The sequence below is a fragment of the Gopherus flavomarginatus genome, chromosome 12, assembly GCF_025201925.1.
Source record: "Gopherus flavomarginatus isolate rGopFla2 chromosome 12, rGopFla2.mat.asm, whole genome shotgun sequence".
Taxonomy (NCBI): Eukaryota; Metazoa; Chordata; order Testudines; family Testudinidae; genus Gopherus; species Gopherus flavomarginatus.
The window spans coordinates 52,717,640-52,738,543 of record NC_066628.1 but is presented as its reverse complement, the minus strand read 5'-3'; the positions used below and the strand labels follow the sequence as shown (position 1 = coordinate 52,738,543).

The 20,904-nt window shown below is 42.3% G+C and overlaps 1 protein-coding gene across 8 annotated transcripts in view; it reads left to right on the top strand.

Moving 5' to 3' along the window:
• CCDC57 (coiled-coil domain containing 57) overlaps positions 1-12,930 on the top strand; it is a 147,468-nt gene extending 134,538 nt beyond the window's left edge. For 5 of the 8 annotated variants that reach the window (XM_050919922.1, XM_050919925.1, XM_050919926.1 and 2 more), the window contains one exon: positions 11,026-12,930. In XM_050919922.1, the coding sequence (XP_050775879.1) occupies positions 11,026-11,246 (221 nt within the window). In that variant the 3' untranslated portion in view covers positions 11,247-12,930. The remainder of the gene's footprint in view (positions 1-11,025) is intronic. The other 3 variants (XM_050919923.1, XM_050919928.1, XM_050919929.1) reach the window with 3 other exon arrangements.
• The last annotated feature ends 7,974 nt before the right edge of the window (positions 12,931-20,904 follow it).

The window sequence follows — 20,904 nt, the reverse complement described above, 5'->3', positions numbered from 1 at the left end:
ATATATTAGGTTCTTAGCAGTATTGGTGAGTTTGCTGGCTTGAAAGTCCCTCTGGAATACATCCACAGCTTGGATGGGTCATTCAGTCCTTTGTTCAGAGCTTCAGTTTGTAGCAAAGTTCCCCCAGAAGTAAGAAGTGGGATTGAAGACAAAATGGAAAAGATGCAGCTGCCTTTTATAGTATTTTGCCATGTGGCTTGTGCTTCCTTTGTTTCAAACAGAACCTGCCCAGCACATGGCTTGGAAGCCTTAGAGTTCTGTCTATAGGCATGCCCCTGCGTGCCTTGCTGAGTCATAAGGTGTATTCCTTGTCTTCTTTCAAATGGGTCAGTTGTAAAGCTGATGGTCCTTAATAGGCCATCAAGCAGGTTAGGCAGTGCTGAAACTATCTGGGGGTGTCACCTAGAAGCATAGCACAAGTTTTGAAATACAGACATATCTATGACCCACAATACAAAGGGTTATAGATCATCATATTTGGCAAATTATAGCATTTTCACAGATATCTTACATGGCATATCTGGCATAATTCATTGCCATTTTACCATATTGGTATTTATAATAGACCTAAAGTGTCTCCTAGATTCCATACAGTGTCACACTGATAAATTGGAGAGGGTTCAGAGAAGAGCCACAAGAATGATTTTTTAAAAAAGGACTGGAAAATATGCCTTTGTAGATACAGACTCAGTCACAGTCTGTTTAGGTTAACATAGGGAAGATTATGGGATAACTTGATCAGGTTTATAAGTTCCTAAACAGGGAAAAAATATTTGATAATGGGATCTTCAGTCTAGCAGACAAAGGCATAACAACATTCAGTGACTGGAAGTTGAAGTTAGACAACATTCAGACTTGAAATAAAGCACAGATATTTAACAGTGAGGATAATTAAACATCGGTACCATTTACCCTGGGTTGTGGGGGTACCCCATCATTGTCCATTTTAAAATCAAGGTTGAATGTTTTTCCACAAGATATTCTTCAAATAGGAATTATTTGGGGAAAGGTCTGTGGCCTGTATTATACAGGTGATAAGACTAGGAGATGAGTAGTCCCTTCTGGCCTTGGAATCTATAAAAGCCATCTTTGATTATCAGTAATATTGAATCTTCATTCATATACAATTCTGTGTGTCTGAAGCCTGGGAACCTTTAGTTAGTTTAGATTTGAGTATTAAGGTGCCTGAATAATATGAAGTTGCATGGACTCAAACTCAAGTCACTGCTAGTATATGATTGCATAGGTTTTTTTTTATGTGGGGTTTATTTGTTTTTGTTGGGGGATGGAGGGGTTGGCTGGCTAGAAAATCATTTTCTTTTGTTTTGTGTAAGATGAGAGAGCCTAAGCAATGCTTCTTGACCTGAAGCTGAGAATAAGTTGTGAAAACAGAGTATTTTGAAAAAACCTAGAATTTCAAATAAAATAGTATGTTATAATAAGTGTTTTTTGGGGGGAAGAGGGGTTTGAGGGAAGAGAATTAAGACATGCTAAATGCAAAGGGTAAGGTACATAATTCATGTATGGTTTGTGCAAGAGGTTCCTGGCTGTGACTGTGAACCCTGTCTGGCCACTCTCTGTATTGCCTGAAGTTCCCTGAGCTTAAAACACACTCAGAACTTGTCTTTTACACCTGCGAGAGGAAGTTGCCACTGACTTCGGGCTAAAGGAATACCAGGAAATCAAATTAATTAATCACCTAAAGAAACACATATGGCAGCTGAGGATCTCTAAAATGCAGGGAAGTCTGCTACCCTAAACTGGCAGCTGGGGGAGGGCCTGAATGGAATAGGAGCAGCTAAGTTTGGCATTTGGTTTGAGAATGCACTGTGTGTTAAAGAGCAAAAGAACTGGAGATGCTTGGAACTTAAATAACTTTTCTGTTGCAATATTTGAACTTGGATATAGAAAACTAAAGAGACACTTTTACCACAGCCCCTTTCTTGCTGTTATTGGCTCAGCTGTCTGGCCAGAAATTCTACACTTTATGGGTCAGATGTTATCTCTTAGTGTCCCATACTAGACAGAATTTCAACAGCTTTGACTTCAGACTGTTGGACTTTTAAGAGCTATCCATGTAGGTAAAAAGCCAGCCACAGCAGGGATGTTGGGTAAAACTTTAACCAAGAGAGATTTCTACTTCTTTCTGGCTCTAGACAGAAGAGGACTCACCATTTCTGATCTATGTTAAGTAAAACTTTTCATCTTCAAAGTGCTTTACAAATATTTAAGTAATTGGCCTTGGTTATGCTTTAAGTGTAGAAACATTCTTCCAACCTGAACTGCAGTTATTCCTGGTGGCAAATGATTCAATGTTTCTGCAGCAATGGTGGCAGTGCTAACCATACATACAGGGTCAACGTTTCAGCAGCATAAAAAGCCTCCTTTTTGAAGATTCAACTTGCATATACAAAATCTCTACCCAGAATTCAATTGCAGGCTAGGGTGACCAGATGTCTTGATGTTTATAGGGACAGTCCAGCTATTTGGGACTTTTTCTTACATAGGTGCCTATTACCCCCAACCTTCTGTCCCAGTTTTTCACACTTGCTATCTGGTCACCCTGCTGCAGGCACAAATCTCAGAATGTGCATGTGTAGCAAAGAGGCATGGCCTGCCTTGGAGGTTGACAGTGAGGGAGGGCCAGATGCCCCCTGGTGGGGAGAACCAGGAAGGCCACACTCACCACACTGGAAGAAGAGGGGTGGGACAGGAACAGAATGTATAAAAAGCAGGCCTTGTACTTGCTCAGTTTCGAGCAGAGGTGGCTCCAGACCCCAGCACGCCAAGCGCGTGCTTGGGGCAGTAAGCTACTGGGGGTGCTCTGCCGGTCGCAGCGAGAGCAGCAGGCAGGCTGCCTTCGGTGGCTTGCCTAGCACGCCGAAGGCAGCCTGTCTGCTGTGCTTGGGGTGGCAAAATGCCTAGAGTCGCCCCTGGTTGTGAGGCAGCTGTCAAAGGAGATGGATGCATTCTCCCCCTCTTCAGGCCAAGAGGCCTGTGCTTGTCTGTCTACCACAAGAGCCAGGATGACAGATTGTACCTGGGTGCCTAACGCTTGGCCTGAGCTCCCTAGACTGTTTGCTGGGTGCTTGCCCCTGCCCGAGGTTTGGAACCCAAGACTGTGTTTGGTACCCTGCTCTGTCGGAGGGCATACGTTTCCAAGACTATACCTGACTATAACCTGCCTGAGGGTTGGGCTTTAAACTGTTTGGCACGCTCGCCCTGCCTGAGGGCTTAACTTCTCCATTATCTTACTGTCCTTACAGGGATGTGACAGCAGAGGTGTGGCCTCCCTCAGACCATGACAGCAAGGGAGGGCCATGCATGCCTACAGGGTACAAATCAGATGTAGGGTAAAACTTTCAAAAGAGCCTAAGTTACTTAGGAGCTTAAGAAGCATTTAAGTGATTTAGGCACTTGGCCAAAGTCCCATTGACTTTCAGTGAGACTCAGGCTCTTAAGAGTCTACATCACTTTTGAAATTGGGCCTTAAACTCCTAAGTCACTTTGGTGTTTTTGAAAGTTTTACATATACTCAGATTTATACCTGCTAAAAGAGAGACCAGGCCCAACCTTTCTGAAAACTTGCCACACATAGCATATCTTGCTGATGGTTGTATCAAAAGCCTTTCAGAGCTATGTACGGTACCAGAATCTGACACATGGAGCTTTTCCTGTGCTTACTCCACTGCCCTCTTGTAAATATTTTTGCTTTAAACGGTATATATCAATTAATGCAGACACTTTAACTGTGTTCAAAATCCACTTTGGGGAATGGGCATATAGGATTTTAAGACCGGAGGCATTCAGATTAGTCCATCCCCTGCACAAAGGCAGGGCAAAGTATACCTAGACCATCCCATTTAGGTGCTTGTGCAACCTGTTCTTAAAAATCTCTAGTGACGGGGATTCCACAGCCCCCTGAGTAACCTCTTCAAGTGCTTAACTATCTTTATAGTTTAAAAGTTTTTCCTAATATCTAATCAAAATCTCCCTTGCTGCAACCTAACCTGATTACACTTTGTCCAACCGTCAGTGAACAAGGAAATCAACTGATCATTGTCCTCTTTATAACAGCCCTTAGCATATGACTGTTATCAGGTCTCCCCTTAGTCTGTTTTTCTCAAGATTAAATTCACCCAAGTCTTTCAATGTTTCCTCATGAGTAATGTTTGCTAGACCTTTTATTTTTATTGCTCTCCTCCGGACTCTCTCTAATATGTGTACATCTTTCTTAAAGTGTGGTGCCCCAAACTGGACACGGGACTCCAGCTGAGGCCTCACCAGTGCTGAACAGAGCAGAATTACTGCGTGTCTTACATACAACACCTCTGTTAATATAGTCCAGAACTATATTTGCATTTTTTTGCATTTGCTTCATACTGTATAGTAACTTAATCTAGATCACATTTTGCTACTTTACTTATGAGACTGTAATGTGGGGCTGTGTCAAAAGCCTTACTAAAATCAAGATGTATCACATCTACCTCCCTCTATCCATTAGGTCAGTAATCCTGTCAAAGAAGGAAATTAGGTTGATCTGGCATGATCTGTTCTTGGCAAATCTATGTTGGCAGTTACTTATCACCCTATCATCTACTTGGTGCTTACAAATGGATTGTTTTAAACATTTGTTCCAGTATCATTCCAATGCTGAAGTTAGGCTAACTGGTCAATAAATCCCCAGGTCCTTTTTTTTCTTCTTCCCCCCTTGCCCCATTTGTAAAGATAGATAATGTTTGCTCTTCTCCAGTCTTCTGAAGCCTCACCCTCACCTGTCCTCCATGAGGTTCTTGAACATAATTGCTAATGGTTCTGAAATGTTCAGCTAGATCCTTAAATACTCTAGAATCATAGGGTTAGATGAGAGTGAAAGAAGAGACTTGCCAAGATGGAAGATTTGTTGTGTTTGTTTAAACGATCCAAGACAGATGGCTATCAAGCCTTTCTTTTGAAAACCTCCATTGAAGGAGCTTCTATAACCTCCTGAGGCAGTCTGTTCCATTGTCCCAGTGTTCTCACAGTTAGGAAGTTTTTCCTGAGATTTAATCTAAATCTCCTATGCTGTAGTTTGAACCTATTGCCTCGTCTCCTGTTGTGGCAAAAGAGAACAACTTTTCTCCATCTTTTTTTATGGCAGCCTGCCGACGAACAGTGGCTACAGTGCGCGCCTTTTAGCAGCATGGCTGTAGCGCCACAGCTGTGTTGCTAAAAGATGCATAGTGTCGATATAGCCTAAGTATTCTTTAAGCTCTTCTTTCCCTATTTTGGTCTGAGTTCCTTCCCCTTTGTTGTTAATATTAATTGTGTTAAGCATTTGCTGTTCTTTCTCTTAATGGACAAAAAAAGTGGAAAATGTACTTTTCTTTCATGACACAGCCTCCACAGAAACTCAGTGTAAATATTATATGTCTAACTATGTGGCCACAAAAGCATTTTTGGCTGTTTGAAGGGTGTGTGCATATATACCAAGTGGCCTACATTTCATATACTGGTGTATAAATACTCTATGCTCACTGGCAGTTTCTCTATCCACCTACTGGAACAGTATAGAACCAACTTCTTTCTCCTGTATGTTTGTTTGCATAAAATAGTTGTAAATAGTTTGTAAGACGTTTGGATAGACATACTGTAGACTTGAGTTTGATTTTTTTTTCCTAGTTCTCATCAATTTTTTGTTGGTTTTATGTTCTCAGGCCATGCCCAAGATAATGGACCTGTGTAGGAAAACAGGGTTTAAGGAGTGTTCTCCTTGCCCCACTATATTTCCCCTTTCAGCTGGGCATGATAAGTACCTTTTTAGTTCTCATTTCTCAGGCATTTAGCAAAGGGCTGTGATGCCTGCAAGGCCTTGCCCAAGATGACCATAAAACTCCTCTCTGGAACTTGCTCCTGCAAGAGACTAGTAGCACGAGTCTGGGTGACTTTCTCCTAAAGTGTTCACCCCACATACAAACAGTGTGGCTGCTGAGCCTCCATCAGTTCCAAAACCTGAATCAAAATTCCAGTCCTGTTGCAAACATGTCTTGAACCATCGAAGGAAGTTCTTCCAACTAAAGATCAGAGTTCTTCAGAGGAAGCTGAAGAAAACACCTTTTAAAGTTCCAGGAGCTCCAAGAGGCCATATAATGCAGCAAAATGGTGTTCCCACAGAGATCTGTTGTCACATCCAGGTGGACCCCATTGCAGTCTGCTTCTGTGGGCCATAGGATTCCCACGAAAAACAGGGCCTCTTCTGATCCAAGCAGGTTGGATCAGTTATCCTTTACCCATCAGACCTGTTTGTCCAAGGTACTAGGAGTCAACATTCTTTGAAAGCAATGGGGAAGGGGATGCTGAATGACTTGGAACTGTCGGTGCTGATGAACCCTGGCTACTTCCCCTTTGGATCCATTGGATTGGTTCCTCCAAAATCTCCTCTGAAACAGTTATCCCCTCAGCATTGTGCAGATGAACCCTTAGTGCCGAAAGAAGTTTGTTTCAAGGCTAGACTGGTGCCATCATCTGATCGGTGGAGCCCCTGGAACTGAGCTCAGTATTGTGGCTTTGGATCCAAGATAAGTAGGTCAGTCCTATTCTGCTGCAACTCCTGATGAGGAGGAACCTAGTTCAATCAAAGAAAAATACTTGGAGCCTTATGTCTCCTTGGACACCTCCCAGAGTTTACAACTTATCTAGGTTTTCTTCATGTAGATACTATACAGCTTGGGACTACTTCAAGTGCTGTCCTGGTGGGTGCCCCACTTCAGGTGTCGGTGTGTCCCAGTGCTTTCGATCAGAGATTTATAGTAGCAGTGTCTGCATAGGTCATGCATGCGCAGGAGGCATTTTGCGGTCCTGTTGGTGCCGCATGTAGCACATGCACAGCTCAAGCCCTTCAGTTCCTTCTCAGCTGTCCTCGGCTAAAGATGCAGCGCTGGGGCAGTGTTAGCACTCTTCCCTAAAACCATTAGAAAAATATTTTAAGTAGCTAGTTAGTTAGATAGAAAGAAAGTTATAGTTAGTGTTAGTTTTATTCTTAAAATAAAGTTTGGTTTTATTTCTTTAGCTGTCTCCCAACAGGGGACAGTTAGCCGTTAAGATGTCTGGCTCCCCAGGCTTCAAACTCTGCAGCTCCTGCTACAAAACTATGTCCATTTCAGACAGACTCCTATTGTGCGTACGCTGTCTGGGTGAGGTGCATATCCCCCCAAAATGTGCCCACTGCAGCAATTTGAAAGTCAGAGCCTGACATGACTGGGATCTCAGGCTAAAAATGATTTTAATGGAGAAATCCCTACAACCCGACTCGGACAAGCAGACTGCCTTTCCGGGCACTCTTCCAACTGAAAAAGGAGACATACCCTCTAAAAGACCAAAAAAGAGGGACTTCTCCTCAGAGCACCGCAAAAACAACGGTGATCTCCTGCCAGGTCGCTACCCTCAATGCTAACACATGCTCAGGTGAGCACCTACGACACTCCAGTGACCTCCGACACCACTGAGGCCCGAGCAAAGGAGACAGAGTTGAGGCACAGACAAAGACATGTCTCTTGCATGGCACCAAATTCACCCATAAGGGATTCTGCACCAAGTGTTTCATCAGACACCAGGCCTCCACCTCCAGTACCGACAATGCAGTTGGCACCAGTGGAGAAGACCAAGTTGGCACCGACCACACTGACCAAACAGTCACAGCATTGGCCGGTACTGATGCTAGCAAGAGTGGAACCAACAGTCCAGACATCAGCACCGACACAGTCTCTGCTGCACCAGGGAGACTTGATGATATCATCAGCACTGCACTCCCTGATACTCAGTATTGAGGGCTCCCCTACAGGCTATAGAGGAGATCATGATATTGCACATTTTTCTAGCAAAGATGATGATGAGATGCAGAAACAAAGCACCTTCTCACCACACCATTCCTCACCGAAAGCACATCAACCATCTTGGAGCCATATGAGGCCAAGATATCTCTACACAGCTCAACCGTGGTGCAGACCACCATGGATATAGACCTCAATAGCCTTCCCAATGCAGTAGGCACATTGGGAACCCTGGGCATCTTACATAGACTCTCTATAAGACGAGGACCCAGTGAGACAGTCCTAGGGGTGCCCTTCTTGTACTTCATCCCCTGAAAAAGCTGTCTTGACTGCTCCCTTGTTTCCTCTAAGTGACATCAGTAGTTGATATTCCTGTAGTATTTTTGACCAGAGTCTCTCAAAAAATAGAAATCCTGGAACTCCAGGTTAAAAAAAAAAAAATTAAACAAACCCAGAGCCCTTCCCTCTGCTGCTGACAAGTATAATAATACCATAGGTAATAACCTGAGTTGAAAGGGTGTGGTTCATTACAAGTGGTCACTCAAACCAGGTGAGTACCTTCCAAACACATACTTGTTTGCTACATATTAGAACAACCAGGGGCTAAAATTCTGCTTCAAAGTGGGCAAGGATATGCAGTGTGTATCATCCCTTTATGATTCATAGAGGGAAAAGTGCTCCTTTACACCTTTTCCTCAATTTCCTTTCGTCCCCAGAGTTCTGAGGAGTCAACAGGTCTGAGCCTGTGCATGGCAGACCTAGTTCTTGGAATTTCTGGGCCCGTGTAAAGATTATCCATTCAGTCTGTCTTCTGAGTTAAGATCTGTCATCCCAGCCAAATGGCAAGATGGGGTATTTGGACCTCAAGTCATTTTACTTTACAGTGTAACTGCTAGGTTTTTAGGTCAGGATGTCCTTAATGCTTGTCTCAGGAGAACAAGGCAGCCCTCCTAGACTCCATCCAGCAGGAAATATTATGCTGTTATACAGAAAACCGTGTTTAAAAGTTTTGCTCAAGGTAGAAGCCTTGCTTTGGTATCATCCCAGTTTTAGTTACCCTAGACTTTCTTCTGTCTCTCTAGTGTGGTCAAAGATATTTTTGACAACTGCAAAAGTTTATTTTAGTCTACTATGTCCCTGCAAAACAGACACCTCTTGATGCAGTAATTTTTAAAGGGGCTCACAGATATGTACCCTCCTATTAAGAAACTACTCATCCTTTGGATTTGAGTTTGATGTTGAATAAGTTAATGGAAATGCTCTTTGAGCCCTTGGGATCTTTTTCGTTGTATCATCTCTAATTACAAAGAATCATTCCTGGTGGTGGTTTCCTCCTCCTCAGAATTCCAGGTCCTGCTGGCCAATTCTATCCTCTTTTCACAATGTTAAATCAGTATTTAGATCTCAACTCAGTAGCTAACCAGAGTTGTGTCTTGAGACTTATATCATATAAATTAACATCACTATATGTGCTTTTCCCAAAGACCCAGAGCCATGCTGGGGAGTGAGGTGGCACATGCTTAATGTCAAAACAGTAGTTGGACAGAACAGTGACTCTTGTACACATACTGAATGGACTCCCCTCTATTACGCAGCCCAGAATTAAATAGGTTTAGGACATGGAGAAGAACTGAGGGTCAAATTGGTTTAAATTCTTTGCCCCACCTATATCAACTGAGTGCAGGCCCCATGGACATTTACATGTCTCCTAACTGACTATTGCTCAAAGCTGGTTACATAGCCAGGCATGCAACACCTACTGTGTGGCTCTATAAAGACAATATAATCAATAGTCAGTTTTCAGAATGGAGAGAGATAAATAGTGGTGTCCCCCAGGGGTCTGTTCTGGGACCAGTCCTATTCAACATATTCATAAATGATCTGGAAAAAGGGGTAAACAGTGAGGTGGCAAAATTTGCAGATGATACAAAATTACTAAAGATAGTTAAGACCTAGGCAGACTGTGAAGAGCTACAAAAGGAGCTCTCAAAACTGGGTGACTGGGCAACAAAATGGCAGATGAAATTTCATGTTGATAAATGCAAAGTAATGCACATTGGAAAACATCATCCCAACTCTACATATACAATGATTGGGGTCTAAATTAGCTTTTACCACTCAAGAAAGAGATCTTGGCGTCATTGTGGATAATTCTCTGAAAACATCCACTCAATGTGCAGTGGCAGTCAAAAAAGTGAACAGAATGCTGGGAATAATTAAAAAAGGGATAGATAATAGGACAGAAAATGCCGTGTTGCCTCTATATAAATCCATAGTATGCCCACATCTTGAATTTTGTGTGCAGATGTGGTCATCTCATCTCAAAAAAGATATATTGGAATTGGAAAGGGTTCAGAAAAGGGCAACAAATGATTTGGGGTATGGAACAGCTTCCCTATGAGGAAAGATTAATAAGACTGGGACTTTTCAGCTTGGAAGAGAGACAGCTATGGGGAGATATGATTGAGGTCTATAAAATCATGACTGGTGTAGAGAAAGTAGATAAGTGTTTACTACTTCTCATAACACAAGAACTAGGAGTCACCAAATGAAATTAATAGGCAGCAGGTTTAAAACAAATAAAAGGAAGTAGACCTCTACCCCGATACAACGCTGTCCTCGGGAACCAAAATATCTTACCGCATGATAGGTGAAACCGCGTTATATCAAACTTGCTTTGATCCGCCGGAGCGCGCAGCCCTGCCCCCCTGGAGTGCTGCTTCACTGCATTATATCTGAATTCGTGTTATATTGGGTCGCTTTATAGCAGAGTAGAAGTGTATTTCTTTACACAACACACAGTCAACCTGTAGAACTCCTTGCCAGAGGATGTTGTGATGTCCAAGACCATAACAGGGTTCAAAAAAGAATTAGATAAATTCATGGAGGATAGGTCCATTGATGGCTATTAGCCAGGATGGGCAGGAATAGTGTCGCTAGCCTCTGTTTGCCAGAAGCTGGGAATGAACAACAGAGGATGGATCACTTGATGATTTCCTGTTCTGTTAATTCCCTCTGGGGCGTCTAGCACTGGCTGTTGTCGGAAGACAGGATACTGGGCTAGATGGACCTTTGGCCTGACCCAGTAGGGCCATTCTTATGTTCTATTCTGAGAACAAAAGGTACTGACAGTAAATAACTGTGTTCCTCAACTCTTCAGTCTTACTCATAATTGCAAATGGAAGAACAAATACATTCTCTCCTTTTCTTTTTTCAGTAGAGTTCAAAGCTACCCACACAGCCAAGTTTGAAGAGTCTCAGCATACTGTTGTAACTGGGGATCGAGAAAAAGCACCAGCTGCTGACTTGACAGTCAAAGGAACCAACATTGAAGTTCAACCAAAGTTAATAGCCAACAAATCATCTCAGACTCACCCCATAAAGTCAAAAGTCTCCCACCAGATGCAAAAAATCCGGAACTACAATGTTAAACATTGATTTCTCTGACAGTAAGTTTAGCTCTGTACAAACTGAGTACAGGACTGCCCTTGCCCCGAAGAGCTTACAGTCTAAATAGACTAGACAGCCAGAGGCTGGGGAAAGGGATAGAACTCACTAGCAGAATTAACAAGGTGATGGCAGCTAATGTGGGATTAGTTCCACAGTTCAATTTTTAGTGTTTATTTGTTTACTTGCTTATTTTGGGTGGGTTTACTTAGGAGGAGATAAGCTAAATGGAAACAGAAGGGAAGTAAGCGGGGCAGGGCAGGGGAAAAGAGGATAAGAGAGGCAAGTGTGAAGTGAAGTTCAGGTGAAGGGGCTGTTGGGGAGAGGAGGGAAAGGGTTGGACAGCCAATCAGCATGTAACTGAGAAAGTACAATCAAAAGTATGGATGGTTCTCTGAATGTCCAGAGGTCCTTGTTTTGGCACCGTTAGCCTCTTTGACTCCTCTCTGCACATCTCCTCCAGGGCACAGGGAAAGGGGTGAGGCACCACTTGGGTACTAGTGCCCCCAAAGTGGGGTGTCTCCCCTACACAGTTCTGGGTTTAGGAAGATGCTGAGGGAGGGATAGCCCAGCTGGACCCTACTTTATTTGTTTGACCTTATTAAATGTCAGATCAACGTGCTTTCTGGAGGTTAGTATAGATTCCCAGCTACTAAAGATTTAAACTCTTTTTTTGTGCCTTTAGGCAGAGCTTGCAGTTTGTAGCAAAATTTTGTTGAGAAACACTGGAGTGTGGGTTAGACGGGAAAATGTATCTCAGTGGGCTGCATTAGCATGCTATTTTCCTATGTTTACTAACACTGCACTCATTCTACATATTGTAACAATTCTCTGTAGCTGCTTAATATTCATTTTAAAGCCAGGGTTTTAAAGAGATGGGCTTTGATTCTGCACTACTTTGTACCTTCTGTAATCATTTATGCAAAATGGGTGTAAAATGATACAAAAACAGAATTCTCCATTCACTTACACTGGTGGTATTGATTAGCACAAGTGTAAGTGATGTCACAAGTTTCAAGACTGAGAATCAGGCTCATTAATAATACTTAGAATCTTTCATTGGATGAACTAAAAGCATTGTACAAATAACTAAGCCTTATAACATGTTTCCAGCTGAAATTGCAGGAAAAATGTTATGAGTTGTAATTTGACCAGCACAACACTGTACTTATGAAAAGTGTCATGACATTTGAATGATCATGAGTTCTCAGGATCTCTGTTTTGTTTCATTTTGAAAATGGCAGGATGGCACCTCTAGTAGCATTGCAGGAAGCTGGGGTATTGGTTTGGTGTTAAGGCCCTGACTCTCCAAACACTTATTCAGGTGCGTAACTTTACTACTGTGAGTGGTCCTATTGAAAAGAATAGGACTACTCGTGGTAGTAAAATTTAATAATGTGTGTGTCTGCAGTTTAAGAGCCTAAGACGGAAGAAGGACTTACTGAATCACCTGCACTTCTTCCTGCAGCACATAGGTGCTCCTTGAAGGCCTCCTGTCCAAATTCTGTCTCTAGACAACCCTGCTCAGTTTGAAAGGAACACAGTACAGAGTTGTACAGTGTGGCTGTACGCAGCTCAAGAATAACTTGAAAAAATTGTTTAATGTTCTGTTCAGAAATGTTTTGCTTTAACATATAGATAATATGAATGGTATTACAAATAATAAAAGTAATAAGTTGCATGCTTGGTAGCCATTATTTCATTGTGCTTTTATTATGTAAGTACTGGATCTGAGGTGTCCTCTGTGCTCTTTCCCAATTTATTTTGCTTGAAGGTCCTATCATCAGATTAAATACTTTTTACATTGTTCCTTCATGGACCAGAATACCATGATGCATTCCCCTTATCCAGAGCCTGCTGTGACTGCAGCTCAAAACACAGTGATTTCCAACAAGCAGAGAAATTTTGGCCTCATATCATAGTTGAAGCCAATTGTTGCTATAGGGTTTGCCTGAATTCAAAAGTTTTTAACTAATTATAGAATATACATTCCAGCAACTTTGCAACTCTTGTTTCCAATGGTTTCGATTTGAACATGGAGATTCAGAGCAGCTCGGTATAATGTGGCTCTGCATCCTGGTGAGAAGTGCAAGGCTGAAGCATTAATATGGTGATACCTTAATGAGGAAAGCCACATTCCCATTCAATTAATTTTTATAACAACATTCTAACATCTGGTTGTCCCCTTAGAAAACGCTTTTCCTAGTAAACTGGTCTGTATGTCCTGTACACTAGGTGTTTAGGTGATTAGGTCACATCAGCCACACTATCAGAGGCTCGTTCACCTGCACATCTACCAATGTGACATATGCCATCATGTGCCAGCAATGCCCCTTTGCCACGTACATTGGCCAAACCAGACAATCTCTACGCAAAAGAATAAATGGACACAAGTCGGATATCAAGAATTATAACATTCAAAAACCAGTTGGCAAACACTTCAACCTCCCTGGTCACTCTATTACAGAACTAAAAGTTGCAATTATTCACAAAAAAAAAAAAAAAAAACTTCAAAAACAGACTCCAACAAGAAACTGCAGAACTGGAATTAATTTACAAAAGGGACATCATTACATTCACCCACGAAAGCTCATGCTCCAAAACGTCTGTTAGTCTATAAGGTGCCACAGGATTCTTTGCTGCTTTTACAGATCCAGACTAACACGGCTACCCCTCTGATCATTAAATTAGGCTTGAATAAAGACTGGGAGTGGGTGAGTCATTACACAAACTAAACTATTTCCCCGTGCTAATTTTCCCCTACTGTTACTCACACCTTCTTGTCAACTTTTTTCTCCTGCTGATAACAGCTTACCTTATTCGATTAGTCTCATTAGAGTTGGTATGGCAACACCCATTTTTTTCCATCTTCTCTGTATATATCTAGATCTTCCTACTGTATTTTCCACTGCATGCAGCCGATGAAGTGGGCTTTAGCCCATGAAAGCTTATCCTCAAATAAATGTGTTAGTCTCTAAGGTGCCACAAGTACTCCTTGTTCTTTTTATTCCATTTGTGTATTGAAAATACTCTTAGTTGCCATAACATCAACCCAATGAGTGACGGAGTTACGTTCCCTAACGGCTAATCCATCTTTCCCTGTATTTCACAAAAACAAGGTGGTGCTTTGGCCTAAACCTAGATTCTTATCCAAAGAGGTTTGATTTTCACATTAACTAAACAATACATTTGCCAGTTTTCTTTCCTAGTCCTTACAGTCATAAAGATGAATCAAAGTTAAATACACTTGACACAAAGAGGACCCAATCCTATCATCCAAACAAGACTAACACTTCACAAGTCCTCCACTCTGTTCACATAAGAAATAAAAATCATAAAGGTGGTCAGGCTGTCTCTTCACAAATGTTATCTAGGTAAATTAAAAAAATTATAGAGGAACACTATAAACTAAGATCTATTTCAGCCTGTTGGGATTAAATCACACTCTACAAGAGCAATGTCTCTCTCCATTGAGTGCCTGAGGTCTTGTCTACACTACCACTTAAGTTGACGTAAATTACATCACTCAGGTGTGTAAAAAAACCACCTCATAAGCATCGTAACTTACATCGACTTAATGCGGTGTCTACTCTGCAGTTTGTCAGCAGGAGGTCCTCTCCTGTCAACATAGCTTCCGCTTCTCATTGAGGTGGATTAATTACATCGATGGGAGAGTGCTCTCCCATTGACTTATTGCATCTTCACCAGGCCTGCTAAATCAATGCCGCTGCATGAATTGCAGTGGCACTGATTTAGCGCTGTAGTGAAGACAAGCCCTTACATTATCACAGAGATAGACTCAAGTATCAGAGGGTAGCCGTGTTAGTCTGGATCTGTAAAAGCAGCAAAGAATCCTGTGGCACTTTATAGACTAACAGACGTTTTGGAGCATGAGCTTTCGTGGGTGAATACCCACTTCCTCAGATGCATGTAATGGAAATATCCAGGGGCAGGTATATATATGTGTGCTAGCAAGCAAGCTAGAGATAACGAGGTCAGTTCAATCAGGGAGGATGAGGCCCTGTTCTAGCAGTTGAGGTGTGAAAACCAAGAGAGGAGAAACTGGTCCTGTAATTGGCAAGCCATTCACAGTCTTTGTTCAATCCTGAGCTGATGGTGTCAAATTTGCAGATGAACTGAAGCTCAGCAGTTTCTCTTTGAAGTCTGGTCCTGAAGTTTTTTTTGCTGCAGGATGGCCACCTTAAGGTCTGCTATAGTGTGGCCAGGGAGGTTGAAGTGCTCTCCTACAGGTTTTTGTATATTGCCATTCCTAATGTCTGATTTGTGTCCATTTATCCTTTTCCGTAGAGACTGTCCAGTTTGGCCGATGTACATAGCAGAGGGGCATTGCTGGCATATGATGGCGTATACCATCAGCTCAGGATTGAACAAAGACTGTGAATGGCTTGCCAATTACAGAACCAGTTTCTCCTCTCTTGGTTTTCACACCTCAACTGCTAGAACAGGGCCTCATCCTCCCTGATTGAACTGACCTCGTTATCTCTAGCTTGCTTGCTAGCACACATATATATACCTGCCCCTGGATATTTCCATTACATGCATCTGAGGAAGTGGGTATTCACCCACGAAAGCTCATGCTCCAAAACGTCTGTTAGTCTATAAAGTGCCACAGGATTCTTTGCTGCTTTTAGAGATAGACTCATAGACTCTAGGACTGGAAGGGACCTCGAGAGGTCATCGAGTCCAGTCCCCTGCCCTCATGGCAGGACCAAATACTGTCTAGACCATCCCTAATAGACATTTATCTAACCTACTCTTAAATATCTCCAGAGATGGAGATTCCACAACTTCCCTAGGCAATCTATTCCAGTGTTTAACTACTCTGACAGTTAGGAACTTTTTCCTAATGTCCAACCTAAATCTCCCTTGGTGCAGTTTAAGCCCATTGCTTCTTGTTCTATCATTGGAGGCTAAGGTGAACAAGTTTTCTCCCTCCTCCTGATGACACCCTTTTAGATACCTGAAAACTGCTATCATGTCCCCTCTCAGTCTTCTCTTTTCCAAACTAAACAAACCCAATTGTTTCAGCCTTCCTTCATAGGTCATGTTCTCAAGACCTTTAATCATTCTTGTTGCTCTTCTCTGGACCCTCTCCAATTTCTCCACATCTTTCTTGAAATGCGGTGCCCAGAACTGGACACAATACTCCAGTTGAGGCCTAACCAGCGCAGAGTAAAGCGGAAGAATGACTTCTCGTGTCTTGTTTACAACACACCTGTTAATGCATCCCAGAATCACGTTTGCTTTTTTTGCAACAGTATCACACTGTTGACTCATATTAAGTTTGTGGTCCACTATGACCCCTAGATCTCTTTCTGCCATACTCCTTCCTAGACAGTCTCTTCCCATTCTGTATGTGTGAAACTGATTGTTCCTTCCTAAGTGGAGCACTTTGCATTTATCTTTATTGAACTTCATCCTGTTTACCTCAGACCATTTCTCCAATTTGTCCAGATCATTTTGAATTTTGACCCTGTCCTCCAAAGCAGTTGCAATCCCTCCCAGTTTGGTGTCGTCTGCAAACTTAATAAGCGTACTTTCTATGCCAGCATCTAAATCGTTGATGAAGATATTGAACAGAGCCGGTCCCAAAACAGACCCCTTCGGAGCCCCACTTGTTATACCTTTCCAGCAGGATTGGGAGCCATTAATAACTACTCTCTGAGTATGGTTATCCAGCCAGTTATGCACCCACCTTATAGTAGCCCCATCTAAATTGTACTTTCCTAGTTTATCTATAAGAATATCATGCGAGACCATATCAAACGCCTTACTAAAGTCTAGGTATATCACATCCACCGCTTCTCCCTTATCCACATGGCTTGTTATCCTATCAAAGAATGCTATTAGATTAGTTTGACACGATTTGTTCTTTACAAATCCATGCTGGCTATTCCCTATCACCTTACCACCTTCCAAGTGTTTGCAGATGATTTCTTTAATTACTTGCTCCATTATCTTCCCTGGCACAGAAGTTAAACTAACTGGTCTGTAGTTTCCTGGGTTGTTTTTATTTCCCTTTTTATAGATGGGCACTATATTTGCTCTTTTCCAGTCTTCTGGAATCTCCCCCGTCTCCCATGATTTCCCAATGATAATAGCTAGAGGCTCAGATACCTCCTCTATTAACTCTTTGAGTATTCTAGGATGCATTTCATCAGGCCCTGGTGACTTGCAGGCATCTAACTTTTCTAAGTGATTTTTTACTTGCTCTTTTTTTATTTTATCTTCTAAACCTACCCTCTTCCCATAAGCATTCACTATATTAGACATTCCTTCAGACTTCTCAGTGAAGACCGAAACAGAGAAGTCATTAAGCATCTCTGCCATTTCCAAGTCTCCCGTTACTGTTTCCCCCTCCTCACTGAGCAGTGGGCCTACCCTGTCCTTGGTCTTCCTCTTGCTTCTAATGTATTGATAAAAAGTCTTCTTGTTTCCCTTTATTCCCATAGCTAGTTTGAGCTCATTTTGTGCCTTTGCCTTTCTAATCTTGCCTCTGCATTCCTGTGTTATTTGCCTATATTCGTCCTTTGCAATCTGACCTAGTTTCCATTTTTTATATGACGCCTTTTTATTTTTTAGGTCACGCAAGATCTCGTGGTTAAGCCAAGGTGGTCTTTTGCCACATTTTCTATCTTTCCTAACCATCAGAATAGCTTGCTTTTGGGCCCTTAATAGTGTCCCTTTGAAAAACTGCCAACTCTCCTCAGTTGTTTTTCCCCTCAGTCTTGATTCCCATGGGACCTTACCTATCAGCTCTCTGAGTTTACCAAAATCTGCCTTCCTGAAATCCATTGTCTCTATTTTGCTGTACTCCCTTCTACCCTTCCTTAGAATTGCAAACTCTATGATTTCATGATCACTTTCACCCAAGCTTCCTTCTACTTTCAAATTCTCAACGAGTTCCTCCCTATTTCTTAAAATCAAGTCTAGAACAGCTTCCCCTCAGTAGCTTTTTCAACTTTCTGAAATAAAAAGTTGTCTGCAGTGCAGTCCAGGAACTTATTGGATAGTCTGTGCCCCGCGGTGTTATTTTCCCAACATATATCTGGATAGTTGAAGTCCCACATCACCACCAAATCTTGGGCTTTGGATGATTTTGTTAGTTGTTTGAAAAAAGCCTCATCCACCTCTTCCACCTGATTAGGTGGCCTGTAGTAGACTCCCAGCACGACATCACCCGTGTTTTTTACCCCTTTTAGCCTAACCCAGAGACTCTCAACACTTCCATCTATGTCCATCTCCACCTCAGTCCAAGTGTGTACATTTTGAATATATAAGGCAACACCTCCTCCCTTTTTCCCCTGTCTATACTTCCTGAGCAAACTATACCCATCCACACCAACATTCCAGTCGTATTATCCCACCAAGTTTCAGTAATGCCAACAATGTCATAGTTGTATTTATTTATTAGCACTTCCAGTTCTTCCTGCTTATGGGTCTGCCTCTTGGTGCTCTGTACATACATTTACAAGATGTGAAAAATTTAGAATAAAATCACAGGGTTAGATGGAACCACACCGGTCATCTAGTCCTACCCCCTGCCAGGATGCAGGATTTGTTGTGTCTAAACCATCCAAGGCAGATGACTATCCAGCCTCCTTTTGAAAACCTCCAGTGAAGGAACTTGCACAACATCCATGGGCAGACTGTTCCATTGTCCTACAGTTCATACACTTAGGAAATTTTCCCTGAGATTTAACCTAAATCTGCTATGCTTTAATTTGAACCATTGCCTCTTGTCCTGCCTTTTGTGGCAAAAGAGAACAACTTTTCTCCATCTTTTTTATGGCAGCCTTTCAAATATCTGAAGACAATTTATCATATCCCCCCTTAATCTCTTCTTTTCTGAATTAAACATACCCAGTTCCTTCAGCCTTTGCTCATATGGGTTGCATTCCATCACTTTGATCATCTTTGTTGCTTGTCTCTGGATCCTTTCCAGTTTCTCTACATCCTTTCTACACATTGGTGACCAAAATTGGACACTTCTCCAGCTGAGGCCTAACTAGCACCAAGTAGAGCAATACTATCACCTCCCATGACTTTTATGCTATACCTCTGTTAATGTAACCTAAAATTGCATTTTCTTTTTTTTGCAACAACATCACATTGCTGACTCAAGTTGAGATGGCGATCCATGACAACTCCCAGATCCTGCTCAGCGGTGCTGCTGCCAAGCCAGTTATCCCCCATTCTATATTTGTACATTTGTTTTTTCTTCCTTAAGTGTAACACCTTACATTTGTCTTTGATGAATTTCATTTTGTTGGCTATAGCCCAGTTCTCCAATTTATCAAGATCACTCTGAATTTTAGCTCTGTCCTCCACAAAGTTTTGGCAGCTCCCTAGCTTTGTGTTACTGGGAAATTTGATCAGTATGCTCTCTATTCCTACATTCAGGTCATTAATAAAGATGTTAAACAACACTGGACCCAGAACAGATCCCTGTGGAACTCCACTTGAGAATCCCTCCATTCTGACATAATTCCATTAATAGTTACCCTTTGTTTGTGGTTGTTTAACCAATTATGTATCCCCTTAATGGCAGTTCCACCGAGACCCCATTTCTTCAGCTTACTTATGAGACTGTCATGTGGGATCTTGTGTCCAGAGCTGATGCACAATTGATAGGGCAGTATTATAACTTTTATTCCGTTGCTAGAGCACTGTTTGCCAATCTGTCCCATGAGTGTGAATATCCAGAAGGCACTTGCAGATTAAATGAAGATTCCTTACTTGTAAGTGGAATTCTTTAAGGTGGACTCTGCGTACTCACATTTCCTTGTACACTTTTTCCTTTTCCTAGGAGTCTTCCTGAAATCTTGATTTGAGGTGATGGAAGGAACTGTGGCAGTGGATGGCACAAAGCCTCTTTCTGTACTTTCAATAGTGCCAACTCTTGTGACTTTTTTTTTTAAATAAATAAATGATGAGATTTTGGCCAGGTTGGAACTCTGTATCATCATGACAAGCTCCAGCCCTCCAGCAAATTTGAGCCCTGCCTGAGGGGAAAACCCCCTCTGATTGGCTGCCTGCCTCACTTGCCTCTCCCCAGGGCCAAAGCAACCACTCAGAGCTGCTGCAGAAAGAGCTCTCTCCCCTTCCACATCCCTTCAACAATCTAAAGCCATTCTTCTCACAGGAGGGGAGGGGGAAGAGGGAGCAGAAAGAACCCATCAGCTCAGGATGGCTTTACTCCCTCTTCCCTATCCCCTCATGGGGCCAATGTGAGGGCAGGGGCCAGGCAGAAGAACTAATATAGACTGGGTGAACAGGATTGAGTTGGAGGCTGGGGGCAGAATTAATTGGTGGAAAGGGATGTGAGCTCATGCAGCATGGTCCAAAATCACCTGACAGTAATTCTCTTTCACACACACACATACACACACAGGTGTTGGGAAGGGGGAGTTCAAAAATCAAAAAGACCAACACCAATATTTTTTAAATCATGGATTTGGGGACTCTGCTGTGATTTTTGATGTCTTGAGATTGGTAATCTGTTACTCACGTTCAGGATGCTCAGGAAGTCTGAGACGGATAGGAGGGGCCTGTGACCACTCTTAAGGGGCACTGCTAACAGACGGTACACCCTCTCAACTGCACTGGCAGTGCATCCCATGATCAT